At 38.7% G+C, this 16,665-nt stretch overlaps 1 protein-coding gene and 1 long non-coding RNA gene across 7 annotated transcripts; both read right to left on the bottom strand.

The window, feature by feature from the left end:
* Positions 1-733: 733 nt before the first annotated feature.
* Positions 734-7,484, bottom strand: LOC117426997 (uncharacterized). 6 transcript variants are annotated; one of them, XR_009309323.1, is made up of 9 exons: positions 7,241-7,484; positions 5,491-5,618; positions 4,692-4,807; positions 4,545-4,586; positions 4,089-4,154; positions 3,756-3,834; positions 3,362-3,473; positions 3,174-3,282; positions 734-2,635 (listed from the first exon to the last, which is right to left on the bottom strand). It is a non-coding gene; the product is annotated as an uncharacterized LOC117426997 (long non-coding RNA). The 6 variants fall into 6 exon arrangements; XR_009309325.1 differs by having other exon boundaries at positions 734-2,143; XR_009309321.1 differs by having other exon boundaries at positions 734-3,282.
* Positions 7,485-9,492: 2,008 nt separating this feature from the next.
* LOC117964533 (ammonium transporter Rh type B-like) lies at positions 9,493-11,017 on the bottom strand. The gene has a single exon (XM_034908359.2). The coding sequence runs from the start codon at positions 11,015-11,017 to the stop codon at positions 9,590-9,592; it is 1,428 nt and encodes a 475-aa protein (XP_034764250.2). The 3' UTR covers positions 9,493-9,589.
* Positions 11,018-16,665: the final 5,648 nt, after the last annotated feature.

Here is a 16,665-nt window from a genome sequence, read left to right as displayed (position 1 = left end):
TGTACAAACACAGTACTAAGTAACTAATATCAGATATGAGTCCAGATTTATATCATAAAAACAGACCTATTCGGTTTCCTATCATATCATGCCTGTTTCTGCTGCAGCTGGTGTGTTTACCTTCTTACCTCTTCATATTGCTATATGATTGGTGCACCTCAAAACAAGTAAATAATATCTGAGTGCTGATCATAACCTGTTAGCAAGTCTAAAGCAATGCATATAAATGTATCCAGTGTGACAGAAACTGCATAACTAGATTTGACCACACGGTGTCAGTATTATGCAATAAAAACACTCATTTAAGCCTTGACTTGGCATAGACTCCACAAGGTGCTAGTCTTTAAGGGTGTTAATCTGTTCAGTCATTCCTGTTACACACCACTGGTGCAGAGAGGAAGGCAGAGGATTGTGATGACTTCAAGACCTTCAAGACCTATTTGAGATGAACTTGTGCCTGAAGTCTCTGTCAGGACCCTGAACCCATTGGCCTGCCTCTGACAAGGTGGGTGGGTGCGCTATCATCATGGGAACAGCCCTCTCCACCAGGGTACAAGGGGGTCTGATCCGCAGCAATGCTTAAGGAAGCTGAGGCAGCTTTACAGCTCTGGCCAAAGGTTTAGCATCACCTAGAATTTTAGGATTGAGACATAATTAAAAAAACAACAACTATATGAACATAATTTAGATCTTTTATTTAACATCATGTAAACAAAGAAACTACTAAATGAAATCGAAAAAGTCTACCGGAAGCCATAATAGTAATAGAGGCTTTCATGTTAGGTTTGTAAATGTCACATTTTTGAATTTTTGTCAGTTTTCCGTTAAGTATACGGAAAACTGCAAAGCGATATGTAATACAACATGTATATGCAGCAGGGAGCACATGTCACATCACATGATCAATCTCTAAATCATGACGATTCCAAACTAATCTGACAGGCAGGTCTTAATAAAGTGTCAATTGTATTGTAACTCACAGGACCCTTTGTAATACACAATCGGTGTTGGGGAGCGTGGCAGGGCGGAAGTCCTCTATGCGCTACCATCGTTGGTAGCGTCACATGACATTATTGTTTACTTTTTGTTTGTTTATTGATTAAATCCCGTGCGCCTGTGTCGGCGCATCAATGTCAATCTCTATCTCAGTCTCGTCTGTGTTCTCCTCGGCCGCCTGAGGCAAGTATACCAGGACTCTATCACAATTTGGTGTCAGAAAGGGATTGCTGTATCCTGCGCAATGGAAAATCGACCCGTGATAGAGAGACATTGAGGAGCAAACCCCTGAATTTTTTTGGGGGGGAGCAGGAGCAAGCCAACGAGCACCACCCGAGCGTCAGAGAGGGTGGAGCTTCGTGTCCGAAGGACTGGGAGGGAGGAGTGTCCAGCCCGAATGCCCAAGCGGCAGGGGCCCGGTTGCGTCCTACCGAGCATCGGAAGAGAGAGGAGGAGCTCCGGCCCCAGAGCCTGAGGAGGCGGGCCAACCACTTGAGGAGTTTCTGCCTTCAGTCCAGCCATTGCTGCTGAAGCCGTCTCTCACGTTCTCTGACGTCATGGGGCTAACACGCACGCAGGACTGGGTAGCACATTTGGATGAGAAAAAAAGACTGCTCCAAATGGGCTACCCTGTGCTTTAATTGAAATGAACAGGTTTTAACCCTTTAAATCCTGGGTAGCTCATTTGGATGAGAAGAAAAGACTGCTCCAAATGGGCTACCTTGTGTTTTAATTGAAATGTAGAGTAGCTCATTTGGAGGGGCAGCACAATGAAACTGATAATGGTGATGTGCATTTGGAAGTGCAATGTAGATGTGTCTAAGACAGAAAAGAAGGCTCTGTGTGCAGCTTTAGATTGCAGGGTAGATTGATCAGAGACCACATCTTGGAGGGAGTTATTATTTATTTAGCTAATTACTGTTTTGTGGCAGAAAAAGAACAACAGAAATCCCAGCAAAAACAATCGGCTTCTCCAGCTATGCTGTGGAAGCCTAACTAAACAACTAAAAAAGAACAGAGCAAAGACATTCTTCTACCCATTGACTTTACATTTTTTGCACATAAATGAAAAATCATGCGATAACTCTTCAGCAGAGTACCGAGTGCATTCAGTGTGTGCCCATCTGTTGCAGTGATCACATTGACCCTGAAAAAAGTAAAATAAATCAATATTTTCCACTTGATGATTGTTATAGATGACACCAGCTATAGATTACACCAAGTCATTATTTAATAGTTTATTACACTTAAAATATATAACTGCGTATATTCTGTGGCAGATATACAATACAAAATAAAGAATATTGTGATCTTCCAGGGGATCTAGTGTCAGCAAATTATGCCCTGACACCAGTTATATAGAAATAGCACAATCATTCCAAAACACACAACACCTACTCGCAATATTATCAGAAAATACCAAGGAAGATCACATTCATTATTTGTCTTGATGTAATTAGTTGTTCTGGTTCAGTAAACACAAGTTAAATTTATCAAATATACACTTACTTATGAAATAACTAAATACTATATATAATTACTAGAATAAATAAATAATTAACATAAATAATGTTAATTGTGGTGTTGGCTGATTGCAGGTCCATCATGCTGCATATTATGCAGTATTCATCTATGTTACCTGTGATAAAGCAAACAAATTAGACAAACTAAAACATTAAAACAAGTATTTTAAAACCATAATTATTTTGATCAACATTTTCAAATATAAAGTTGTCACATTTTAAAGCAGTATAGTTCAACATGTACATGTAGCATCTATGGAAATTACATTTAGGAATAATATTGTGAACAAGAAGTGTTTATTGATGCAGTCCTTTAAAAAAGAAAAAAAAAACACTATCCAGTATCAAACTAGGGCAATTAGGGATTGTATTTATATTAGGTATCACAGAGCGATGAGTTCTATGCAATGCCATGGATTGTGGCTTTCAACACAGTATTGTATATCAGCCCTTCATTATTGCAAATGTAATAAACATTTTACAAAAAGCATGAGGCATAATGGCTCAATAGATTCTCTCAGTTGTGTTGTTCAGTCCTGGACTGTTGTGTCCTTTCCTTTCATGTTGCTCATTCAATCTGCTATATATTCATAAGTGTTCAAATTACATGGTAGTCTTCCAGTTGTTTTAAACCTGTACACAGTAATGTGTTACCCTGATTTTCCATAAGGAGGCCTGCAATCTCCAGTCTTTCTGCTCTCATAGATGCTGGGCTGGTTTCCACCTGATCAATTGATCCACTTGTAAGGTACTGTTCTGCAAACTGAAAAACAAAGCAAAGATGTAATGTAAAAATTAAACACACAAAGATAGGATTTAAGATAATAATGTTAGCTTTTTACATTTAATATCAGAACACCACAACTGCTGCCATCCATCTGAAGTTGGTGTTTGAAAGTCTGCAATTTCCAAACTGTCTTGTTTCCTGTGTCCACATTAGCTCTCACGAAACTCCTAGAAAACAGAATTCTCATTGTAACGCCAACTCTACAGAGTGTACCTGCACTCCTAACTCAGGTCTACAGCCTGTATTCAATTCAGTGTATAGCTGTAATCAAGTGTTTTTGACAGGAGTTATATTTCAATCTTAACCATAGGCACTAGTTATTTTTTTCAAATTTCTGTAAACTGTGCATTTGAGATACTTCACAATAGTAAACTGAATCCATTTTTATCCTGCTTAAGATACATTTAAAAATATAACATATATAACACTCGTATAACATGTATACCAACCTCCAGTTTCTTAAAATTCGTCTGCTATACTTGTCCTCCTCGCCCAGTGGAGCAATCAGGACCACAGTATTTTCACGATCTGTAAAATACCGTATTTTATAATGGTAGCAGCAGCAGTTGTGGCCGTGTTAGTGAGAATAATTTAAATCTGTTAAGTTAGTAGATTCTTTTAATATTGTTTATTTACAATAACCTTGAATCTTCACTTAACCATATATAAAGATAATTTAGTAATATTAGTTGTAACCAAAACACAATTTAATCAAAACAGAAAATGTAGATAACGATGAAAATGTGTCTGTTGAATTTTGTTAATGTTACATAATAACATACCACAAGAATCCAGTGACTTCCAGTATTGTAAGGGCACAGCACAATCTCATGTTCTTGTATTCTGATCTGTTAAAAAATGTATGAAAATGTAAGTCCTGATGTTACATTTACATTTTACTAATTTCTTTGAGAACATCTTATATATTACACGATTAGTACTCGCATTAATATTGATGTGGCAATAACTGCAGTCATGCAGTAGACCTTTTTCTGGTCAAAGAAAAGATGTTTTACTCCTAATGTAATATAAAGTTACCTGAACAAATTGCCAAGAATGAATAAACATTTGTAATAAATGCAGATACACAATGAAAGGTATGGATACTTTAGTTAAAACAAATTCATTTGTGCAGATCTGTATTCCATTGTAATGTCAAAATTAAAACTGATTAATTACGATAACTACTGAGAATTTAAGCAAGCTCAGATTCATTTAAATAAATAACATATTCTTACCTTTAGTGTGTTTGTTAATACATGGAGGTATGAATCAATCACCTAATGTTACACACACACAAAAGGTATAAGCAGAAGGTATTTTATCAGCATTATTATGTCATGAAAAAGGGCTGTTCAAATGGTTTGAATTAGATATTTCCTCACCTCATCTGACAACCAGGCGGATTCTTTCAGAGTTTCAAATGAAGTATCATACAGCTTGTAAGGACCGACAATAGCTTCAATTTGTCCAACAGCCTTTTGAGACCACAGTTGCACTACTGAGAAGATTAAACAGTATGCAAGATGCAGAATGTTAAATCCAAGGATGTGATTAATATTGCAGAGAACAAATAAGAAATTGCCTAAACATTTTAAATTATTATTTTTCAAATAAAGTAGTGTTATTAAATTCATTTTGTAGTAATAGACAGATGTGAATTTTACTTTTGTTACATTTTTGGTGTTCCATTATGGGAGGTTCCACTGGGAGAAGTAACTCCTGTCAGCAGTAACCTGTTCCATCGAGCCAGTACCTAATATCAACCATCATTCCTGGCCAGTAAAATCTGATCAGGCATTTCTTGTTTTGAAAACTCCACTATGCCCCCCCATGGGAGAGCAGTGGAATTCTTGGAACAGTTCCCTGCCACGCTCCCTTGTCATCACCATCTTTGTTGCTGTTCCCTTTGCAGAATAATACAGCTCTCCATCTAAATCAGTGGACAAATGTTTATTTCAGTGGTTTAGTTGGAGGATATGTCATATCAGCAATTTGTCCCAAAAAATTCCAGAAAACTTTATTTGGAAAAGCATGAGTTTAAGGTATTCTAAATCACATTGCAGGGTCCACATATTTCAGTGACATTTAATCAAATATGTAAGGGTTATTGAAACTGAAAAATTGGCCTTGTTGTATAATACCTAGCATTGAATGCAAGAGTCCACTATTTAATGTACTTACTTTGAATGGAAAATTTGAAGCATATCTTCTTAAAGTTAGCTTCTGTAGCTTGGAGTAGGATGGTGGATAATTGTTATCAGAAAGGTAATTGTACACTTCACGCATTCGATCATCCATGGCTGTCTGTGCTTTAAAAAACAGAAACATAACTTATAATACAAGAGACCCATGGGCGTAGCTTTCACATGTGCAGGTGGAGGTCAAGCTGCACCAGAATAAGGAACCAACTTTTAGGTGTGTGTGAAAAGAAGGGGGGCCCCTCTAAGAATTCTGCACCAGGGCCCATTCCAACCACTACGAGGTTCCCAGCTGAGCTGGATACCAGAAAAACCCTCCTGCATCAAGTAAGTTAAGTATAGCCTTGTTTTTATTATTGAATTAATCTAAGTTATTTGTAACTTACTTTAGCACTATTACTACTGGTGGCATGTTTTAACTATACTAGTTCTAGCTGGTGGTTTTACTGAATTTAATTTTAACTACAATTGCAAGCACTGTTTGGAACCAAGCTAAATTCCTTAAACCAGTTCCAAGTGTATCTCAGCTTTGAAATAGTGCTAATTACTACTGGGCTAATTAGCCAATCATGCCCGGGTGCAGAACCTAGCCAACAATAAAATCCTCAGCAGCTGCTTGATGCGCCAGCACCAAGCACCTCTGAACGGAAGAGCCTGTGAACAAGAGCCAGAGGAGTCAAGAGCCTGTGAACTCTTGAAATGTGTTTAATCTAAATTGGCCAATTTTTTGCACTTGTTAGCAGTTAAACTTGCTCTTATTAGGACTGAAGCTATTGTATATTGCATGTAATTTTTTTTTTTTTTTTTTTTTTTTAAATATGTATATTTTGTGACAAATGTAAGTCGCCCTGGGTAAGGGTGTCTGCTAATAAATAAATTAAATAAATAAATAAATAAAATAAATAAATACTATTTATTATTATTATTTTTATTATTATTTATTTCTTAGCAGACGCCCTTATCCAGGGTGACTTACAGTTGTATACAAAAGAGATACATCAAGAATTACAGAATTAGGCCCTAACCCCCCCCCCCCTTCTTCTCTCTGTCATTGTTTTACTTGTTTTAGAGCCCCCAATTATTAGTTTGTATTCATGTGTACTATGCCCAATTATTTTACTTTCTTGTTATGGAAAACAAATAAAAAACAATTGTTCAAAAAAAATAAATAATTACAGTTCAATTAAGAGCAAGATACAAAATACAATCACTTCAGGTTATAATACAAGAGATACATCAATACTACTACGACTAATAATAATAACCAAGCTACGCCCCTGAATAGATCAGTGGTGGACATAGCGGTGGACATTTCACTTGCCTACCAATATCCATGATATTTCCATGGATGTGGAAATACTCCAGTAGTCTAGTGTCCTTAACATCTACTTGGTTACACAGAATTAAATACCCTACATTCGAAGGGCAGTAACTAACTTACTAAAAAGAAGAAGAAATGACCCAAAAAACAGAACCCCCACATATCGCCACGTTCGTAAATTAGTTTATCAGTTGGGCGTCCGTGATAATAAAAAAAGAGGTCTGTTATTCACGTTATGAAAAAAAAAATGAACCTCTGATCACAGACACTCGGTTTAAGTTCACATTTGCGTTTTTTTTTTTTTTTTAATTATCTTAAATGAAGTAATATAATGTACACAATACCGATTGCAAATGATGGTACTAAATTGTAATATATAGCTTAAAACACAAATTAAATTAAATGATTGTACCTTGCTACCTTGCATAGGATGCTGTGTGGTCCAGTGGTAAAGAAAAGGGCTTGTAACGAGGAGGTCCCCGGTTCAAATTCCACCTCAGCCACTGACTCATTGTGTGACCCTGTGCAAGTCACTTAACCTCCTTGTCCTCTGTCTTTCGGGTGAGATGTAATTGTAAGTGACTCTGCAGCTGATGCATAGTTCACACACCCTAGTCTCTGTAAGTCGCCTTGGATAAAGGCGTCTGCTAAAAAAACAAATAATAATAATAATATGGATAGCTCAAATTCTGGAGGTGTGTCATATGACGTCATAAGATATCAAAAATGGAAATGCGCATGTGCAGTAGCCCATTTGGAGGGGATGCTCAGTTTTTCAGAACACCTGTTCCATCACTCCCGTGCTGTGATTTCACAAACAATCAGGGTTTGCCCTCTGCAGAGGAGCCCCGAGAAGGGACACGGGGTTTAGGGGGTCACCATGGGGTTAGACGGGCACCCCGGGATTAAAAGACCAGAGAGAAAATAATGGTGACGGTGGGGGTAAATGTAATAATGATTTTGATAATAATAATAGTTGTGATTAATGATAATGTTTAGAAATATATAATTATAGTGACATTGATGGATTTAATGCTTGAGTGGAGGCTAACGTTGGAGCCTGGCATGTGTTGATTGTTGTTGCTGGCTCCAATGTTCTGTCCCTCACACCCACCCTTGTGATTTGTTTGTGTGGTTAAAAAAAAAAAAATGTCGAATGGACCCCTACGGGTTCCATTCTGAGCGGGAGGAGATGTGGCAGGGTGGAAGCCCTACACATGGGAAATATGTAGTTTTATTGTATTTTTTTGCGTTATTTGTTGTACATTGATTTAATTAATTGTTTAACTGATGTTGCGCTCCGCCGTGGACGATTACCTGTCTGTGTGGAGTAGCGGCTGAAAGCAATGAGCTGTTCCAGCAGGCGGGTGGGCGTGTCTCGGCAGAGCGTTAGTATAAAAACATAGAGATCACTGTGATCGGGGCTGCTGCAAGGCCTGTCGTTTTCACGGCATCTTTGATGTATAGTTTTGTTGTATTGTGTTTTATTTTGAGTGTTTGTACAGTCATGTATGTACTTCCCACAGTATTCCTCATTTTTAACATGATATGACTTAAGCTGCTTCTGCTGTTATGGTCTAAGAGGTCGCTCTTGCCCCATTTATGGCTCATTGAGGTCCACAATACAGCTCTTTTAAAGTATTCATTTAGAGTTTCTAATGGGTTTGAAAAGGCTGCAAGGACAATCTGTAGTCTTAATTTAAAATGCAGCAACGCTGTTTAAACAGGTTTAAAGAGCTAAAAACAAATGAGGCAGTGCCTGAGTGAAGATCCTACTACACTTTAGTAAATCAACCTTTGTATATGATATTAAGATTTCAGGGAGCAAAGGCAGTCAGAGTGTGGGTCATTCCATTCTATGAAAGCAATAAACTTGGTGTAATAAAGTTTTGATAACAAAGTACCAGTCAAAATATGGTGAAACTTGCCATCCTTATTTTTTTTTCCTTTTTTAAGTTTATTACTGAAATTGAATTTGCAACATCCTTGTAATCTTACTCTAGCTGTGTTTTTAAATATTTGCATATCCCAATAATACTTTTAAGAACAGAAAGATTCTCAGTGCAACATATCAATAGCCAATAGGCAAGAAAATACATTTTAAAATATTTAAAATATTGTTTAGTTTTATTAATAATGCAAATAAAAGGTAAGTCATCCTTAACTATGAAACAGTTGATAGTGCTACATTTAGAAATACTAAAATAGATGTTTGTCATTGAATTCATGAAGTTTCTTTTTACATTTCTTAATATCGATTCAAAAATATTTGATAGAACTAATGTAATATTAATTATGCTAATAAAATAAATAGATTTACTGATTACAATTCCTTTAAAGTATCAGTAATACTAATAAAAGGGAGTATTAAAGATTTTAAAATATTCAAAGTGCAAAAGAGTTCAAACCATTATACCAAGATGTCAATCTTGAAGGTACTAACCCATACTTAAATATGATAAACACATACCTGTAAACAGCAAGCCACAGTAGGGTTTCATTAGAACATTTTACAGCACCAAGGATTCCACCTGGATTGCATCACGCACTTATTTTTAGGGAAAACAGGATAGCTGGTTGATGTTATCCAGGGTGGCTTCCCCAGTGCTATAAAATACTCTAAAAAATCCACGCTGTATCCCGATGGGGTACAAGTTTATCAAATCAACACCGTCATTTCTAAGTTACTTATTACAAGCAAATGTAAGAAAAACTAAAATAACACCTTCGTCATACAGCTGTCTCCCCTAAAGTCTCCACGTCAGTCTTTGATCACCACCATGTCATGATTCCTTGTCGGCAGCACGTTGTTATCGAACTCCTCTGGCACCTCAAAGTAAAGAGCGTCATCAAAGCAGAACTCATCGGGCGGCTGGGCAAGGACAGGCAAGCTCAGGACCAGGCCGGTCAGAAGCCCCCCCGCAACGGACACTCCAATCGAGACCCCGAGTGCTGCGACTTGATAAAGGGCCTGCTTTGACGCACTACGACCTTCCCCAGGGTTCGAACCAGGAATGAGCTCCTGCAGCTCCTTCAGTCTGGGATCCCCTTCCACTGGAGCCCGGTGAGCGAATGTCTGGTATAGACTTGGTCCGTAAGTATCTTTGCTTGCAATAAGGATGCAGATAATGCCAGCCATGGTAGAAATTAACCCAGTCAAGCCATGCAGATTGTGGATACCGCATTGATCCTGGATTCTTAACTTCTTGGCCATAAAGGGTGTCAGGTATTTGTAGCCCAGCATGCATGCTGTACATCCAATCATCCCTAATGCAAAAGCTCCTACTGGACTGATCATCATATCTACAGAAGCTCCAACTGTGACGCCACCAGCTAGGGTAACATTCTGGATATCTGCCATGGTTAGCTTGCCCTTTCTGTTCAGCAGTGCAGAAAGAGCGAAGGCTGTCAGGGTAGAAGAGCTGAGTCCTATGAAGGTGTGGATGATGGCTCTGTGTTGGTCATCTCCAGGTAAGGTCAGGGAAGAGTTAAAGGAGGGCCAGAAGACCCACAGAAAGAGAGTCCCCATGACTGACAAGATATCAGATTGATATGTGGTGCCTTCTTTGGAATGGCCTTCATTTAGACATGGCCGGTAAAGGACGGTGCTCACCCCAAGCCCAAAGTAGCAAGCGAAGATATGGATCACGATGGAGCCACCAGCATCATTGATCTTCAGGTATTTCAGGATGGCCCATTCTGTGACTACAAATATTGGAACTTCTAGAAGAGCCATGACCAGGAGCTGGATGGGACTCGTACGACCCAGGATGGCCCCAAATGAAATGAGAACCACGGCGCATGCAAATTCCGCATTGAGAAGGTTGAAGACACCCACATGGATCTTTCCATCGTGGTAGAATTGGAAGAAACCTTGCACGATGACGGCCCACTGGATGGCGAACGTGGCCGTCAGGAAATTAAAGACCATTCCTCCGAAACCGTATCGCTTCATGAAGGCAAGCAGGCAGCCGAATCCTATGAAGATCATGACCTGCACATCCACAAAGAAAGGATACACGTGGTACACAGAGTTCTGGAGAGGATCCGTCTGGTTGGTTTGACGAGCAGCGTTTGTGCTGTCATCATAAGTCACAAACACGGCATACAACACCAGGAGGAGAACTTCAAGGATCGCCACCAGTACTGGCAGCCGGCATCGCAAACTGCTGGAGAATATCTTGGTCATGTTGCTGCTCAGTTCACAGGGAATGTGTCTCAGTTCAGTTTTATCTCTCAAAATATGTTACCTTCCTGATAAGTTTGGCAGCTGTTATTGGTTGGAATGGGACAAGGAACACACAGCCCTGTTTTGAACTTTTAGTACTACTCGGTGTTTATGGTTAGCTAGGCAGTGTCTTTTGTTTTACATTATTATAGACACATGTTATCTAGAAGTCAGGCATGACAACATTCAGATTAGATTCCACTGAGGCTTCAGATTGCATATTGAATTTTTTGGTCATTTGTAGCTCTGTGTTCCTTTTCTCTTCCTATTTTAAATGAATTGCAGGCGTGGCCTGTAAAGTCATCAATTAAACTAGACAATCACTAATCTTTGCCAAGATTGTCAGTTCCAGTGGTTTGATTTCATAGCACAACAAATCAAAGCAACAGAAGCAACGGGGTGTTCTGGAAAATGTGCTCGCTGCTGTATATCTTCTTATTTCTCATAAGAACAGCTGTGTGGTATCTCACAATAAACTACAGCAAATCAACCAAAGATAACGGCAAATCTGCTTAGCAATACATTCCTCTGGAAGAACATCTCTCATCTCGTTCAGCAAGAAAACACAGGGAGCTGTAACTTACAGAAACGACCTTTAAACACACCCATAGGCTGTAAAGCTGTAGCATGTTGATCTGAAAAAGACTCCGGAAACATTCAGCTCTCCAGGAATATCCACACGTGAGCCAAACTTCACTAAAGACTCATTACCTTTGCTTTTGGGGGCTGATTGGTTTCCCTTCGATTTTATTATGCTTGGGATCATTCTAAGTGGTTCTTTTTACAATTGCTCAGATTGCGCTATTAGTTTTTACTAAGTTGTAAGCCTAACTGATACAGTGAGTGTGTGGGCACCGTGCTGCTTGCCTTGGGAGGATTCATAAAGAGATCAAATAGAAAGAAAGAAACATGCCATTATAGCTACTGTGATTTGAAACAGTACATTTTGTCATTATTATTGTATGCCTTTTGATACCATTGTACGTTAAAGTAATTGTAGCTTTTGCATTTCCATTAGCTACAGCATGTTAGTCTCAAATGTGCAGTTTTGAAAGAAATACATGTTATAGCAAACATTGGCATTGTAAAACAGGATATCTGGTGCTACCTTTAAAGGATAAAGGAAGCTCTCAGTTTCTATGCCTTATTCTCAGGATATCTGCTACACTTGCACTTCCTGGCTCATTTCAGCAATGTTTTTCCGGGTCATGTTACTGGCTGACAGCATGTCAGTCAGTAGGGGAAGTAACTGGTTGGTTAATTTAAGGAAATACGCCTTTGTAAGGGGTGGGGACAATTTCACCCTCCAGGTGACCAAACAAGTGCAACGCTAACTGAAAGCAGGGCTTCCAAACAGATTTCTTTAACCAAGTGTAGTACCCGATATCATGTTATAAAATGAAAATACATGTTAACTATAACATGTGCATCTTTCAAAACTGCACATTTGAGACCTATGTAGTAAATGGATGTGCATTGTGGAGAACATGTATGGAACTGTAGCTACAATTACTCAAAAACCTATTGTCTCTGTGCCTCTTTGATGGCTTTTAAAGGTATGGTAAAGGTATCTATACACAAGTCTTACAGATGACAATAGCAAGATATTTTTGCTGACTCAACTGCCACCTTTGAACAGTGCAGTCATTTATTAAGTCCACTTGTTGATCTTATCATCAGTAGAGTAGTATAGGCTAGCTAAAGAGCAGAGTTCAGTGTCAGTTTTAAATTGTCTCTATGAAAAGGCTTTGGAGAAATCTGATCTAACTAATGTTCTTCAATGGCAAGAATGACACTACAATGGTTCTGTACTAAGGGGCAGCAGTAGCATAAAAGCATGAGTCTGCCATTGGACAGCAATAGGAATTGCTTCATATGACCCACAACATGTTTTGTCTGTTTACCCTGAGATGCGTTGGGGTGCATTTCAGTGTCTATTTACTAAGTAGCTTGGAAGTTTGCATGAAACCATGAAGTCTCATTACTTTAATGAACAACTGGCTACCCCACTCAAATAAACTCATTTTTTGCAGCACTGCAAAACTGAGGAATGTGTGTCTGCAGCATAGCTTTGTGAACACGTGGTATTGAGCATTTTAGAATATATACTGGGTTTGACGAGCAAATGTTTGCAGAGCCAATAGAGTGAGGGTCACGTAAATTCATTTGAAATACAGTATATTGGATTGCACTGTCTCGGTTTCAATTCTTTAGTCTGGAGCCTTCTAGTGGTTACAAATTAACATGCAGAAAAAGGACCAATGGTGCCAATGAAAAATGATATTCTATTTAAATTATTACTGTAGTAATAATAAAATAAAAAAATAAAAAGCCATAGTATTACACTGTTGACAAGAATATTTTATCAATGGCTTTTATGTTATAATGTCCAAGACATCACTATATTGTAATGGTCACTGTTATCTCACTGCACACTTCCAATCCTGTCCACTGTAATACGTTTTCTTAACTTTGAAATCTTTAAGAACATGAATTTAGAGAAGCTTTTGAACTATGTGCAATTCACCTGTCCCACGGTTTCAGTTACGCAAGTGCGGACCGACATGTAGGAAAGTACTGAACCATCACAGACCTTTCAAAGAAAATGTGAATTACAAGTTCATCTCCACGATGATAGGGCAAGCACTGAAAATAATGTAACTGCTGCTACCAGCACCTGTTTAATGCGTCTGTCTCTTTGCAGAACAAACAAACAAACAAAAAACATTCAAACGCCTCTTCTAAGCTAAATGCATTTTTGTAAAAGCTATCGTTATCTCTGTGGTCATTTTTATTTTTTTGCAGGTGTGTTTACTACCAATTCTATCCATAGTTTTCTCTGCATTCTACTTTAGTGGAAACGTGTTTCCGGTTTGTTTATATTCCCTAGGTGGAGCCACACAAAACGTTACGGTGGACAGACAGCACAAAGCCAAACTCCATCAAACACCATCTTCTGCTTCTTCAGGTTAGTCTGAAGAGCGCATTCCGTCTATCATTTTAGATGATTAGCGCCCTCTATCTGTAGTAATTTCTCTCCCTTTGATTTATTTATTTATTGTCATCTTTATTATTTGTCTCTCCTTTTCCTGTTTCCTGTATTCATTTCATCAATATCTTTTCTCTTTTCAGTCCACCTTCTTCTTTCCCTTTTCCCAGCAAGCTCTTTATATTTAATTCACAAACCTCCACTTCCCTCAACCTCCTCTCCAAATTCCTTCTTTGCTCCTCAAATTTCTTGCATTTTAATAGATAATGTTCCACTGTGGATACTTTACATTCTTCACATAATCCATTGTCATGTTTCCCCAGTCTAAATAAAGGCTCATTCAGAGAACTAGGTCCAATCCTTAACCTATCTAACGATCTTTCCTCTTTCCTTCCCAATTCCTTATTCACCCAGCGACTATATTTCTCTTTCTGGATACTGTGATAAAATGTTCCTTTCAAACTTTCATCCCACTTCTCCTGTCATTCTTTTACTATCACTCTTTTAACATGGCTTCCCATTTCCTGTGATCCCAGTAGAATCACCACATCCATCTCCTCTCTTTTAATATGGCTTCCCATTCCCTGTTATCCCAGTAGAATCACCACATCCATCTCCTCTCTTTTAATATGGCTTCCCATTTCCTGTGATCACAGTAGAATCACCACATCCATCTCCTCTCTTTTAACATGGCTTCCCATTTCCTGTGATCCCAGTAGAATCACCACATCCATCTCCTCTCTTTTAACATGGCTTCCCATTCCCTGTGATCCCAGTAGAATCACCACATCCATCTCCTCTCTTTTAACATGGCTTCCCATTCCCTGTGATCCCAGTAGAATCACCACATCCATCTCCTCTCTTTTAACATGGCTTCCCATTCCCTGTGATCCCAGTAGAATCACCACATCCATCTCCTCTCTTTTAATATGGCTTCCCATTTCCTGTGATCCCAGTAGAATCACCACATCCATCTCCTCTCTTTTAACATGGCTTCCCATTCCCTGTGATCCCAGTAGAATCACCACATCCATCTCCTCTCTTTTAACATGGCTTCCCATTTCCTGTGATCCCAGTAGAATCACCACATCCATCTCCTCTCTTTTAACATGGCTTCCCATTCCCTGTGATCCCAGTAGAATCACCACATCCATCTCCTCTCTTTTAACATGGCTTCCCATTCCCTGTGATCCCAGTAGAATCACCACATCCATCTCCTCTCTTTTAACATGGCTTCCCATTCCCTGTGATCCCAGTAGAATCACCACATCCATCTCCTCTCTTTTAACATGGCTTCCCATTCCCTGTGATCCCAGTAGAATCACCACATCCATCTCCTCTCTTTTAACATGGCTTCCCATTTCCTGTGATCCCAGTAGAATCACCACATCCATCTCCTCTCTTTTAATATGGCTTCCCATTTCCTGTGATCCCAGTAGAATCACCACATCCATCTCCTCTCTTTTAATATGGCTTCCCATTTCCTGTGATCCCAGTAGAATCACCACATCCATCTCCTCTCTTTTAACATGGCTTCCCATTTCCTGTGATCCCAGTAGAATCACCACATCCATCTCCTCTCTTTTAATATGGCTTCCCATTTCCTGTGATCCCAGTAGAATCACCACATCCATCTCATCTCTTTTAACATGGCTTCCCATTTCCTGTGATCCCAGTAGAATCATCACATCTATCTCCTCTCTTTTAATATGGCTTCCCATTTCCTGTGATCCCAGTAGAATCACCACATCTATCTCCTCTCTTTTAATATGGCTTCCCATTTCCTGTGATCCCAGTAGAATCATCACATCTATCTCCTCTCTTTTTAACCCATGTTTTTTGCTGCAAGATCTGCCATCTGATTACCCAGAATGCCAAAGTGACCAGGAATCCAAACTAAACTTACTTCAATCCCCATTATTGTACATTTCTTGTATCTTTATATTATTTTGAACAGGATATCATTTCTATTAGTAAAATCTCCTTTCAACACAATTAGTACACTTAAAGAATCTGAGAATATGACGGATTTCTTAGGCTTTATTTCAGCTATTTTAACTATTGCAAATAGAATAGCTACCATTTCTGTTACATGCACTGATAAATGGTCCGATATCCTTGCTATTTTACAGATATCCAGTTCTGGAATATTGTACACCATTGCCACTCTTCCTGTTTTTGGATCCTTAGATCCATCTGTAAATATACATAAAGCTTCCTTACTCTTCTCTTCTACAAAAGATTGACTTTCTTTTCATTTCCATTTTTTCTGCTCCTTTATTCACTTGTTCACTCAATTCTGTACAACAATTGGGTTTTTCCACCAACCATTCTGGTAACACCTTTACATTAACATTCTTCACTAAATTCAGGTTTTCAATTCCTATTTCCTTTATCCATTTTCTCATCCAATACCCCAGCGTGCCCCCATATGTTTCCCACCTCTCCTTTTTATAGTGATTTATCCACCTATCTTCCATGCTTTTCCGAGGAGGAAATTCAATATGCAGAGAGTGAGCCTTAATATAATATTTAACACAGCCATGTTCTCCTTAATTCCAGTGGCATTTATCAAAACCTGCACTGTATTAATCAAAGCAGATTTCACGAGCAGTTTTCA

Source organism: Acipenser ruthenus, chromosome 29 (assembly GCF_902713425.1).
Source record: "Acipenser ruthenus chromosome 29, fAciRut3.2 maternal haplotype, whole genome shotgun sequence".
Taxonomy (NCBI): Eukaryota; Metazoa; Chordata; class Actinopteri; order Acipenseriformes; family Acipenseridae; genus Acipenser; species Acipenser ruthenus.
The sequence above is the reverse complement of the archived record's forward strand: the minus strand, read 5'-3'. Positions and strand labels throughout refer to the sequence as shown.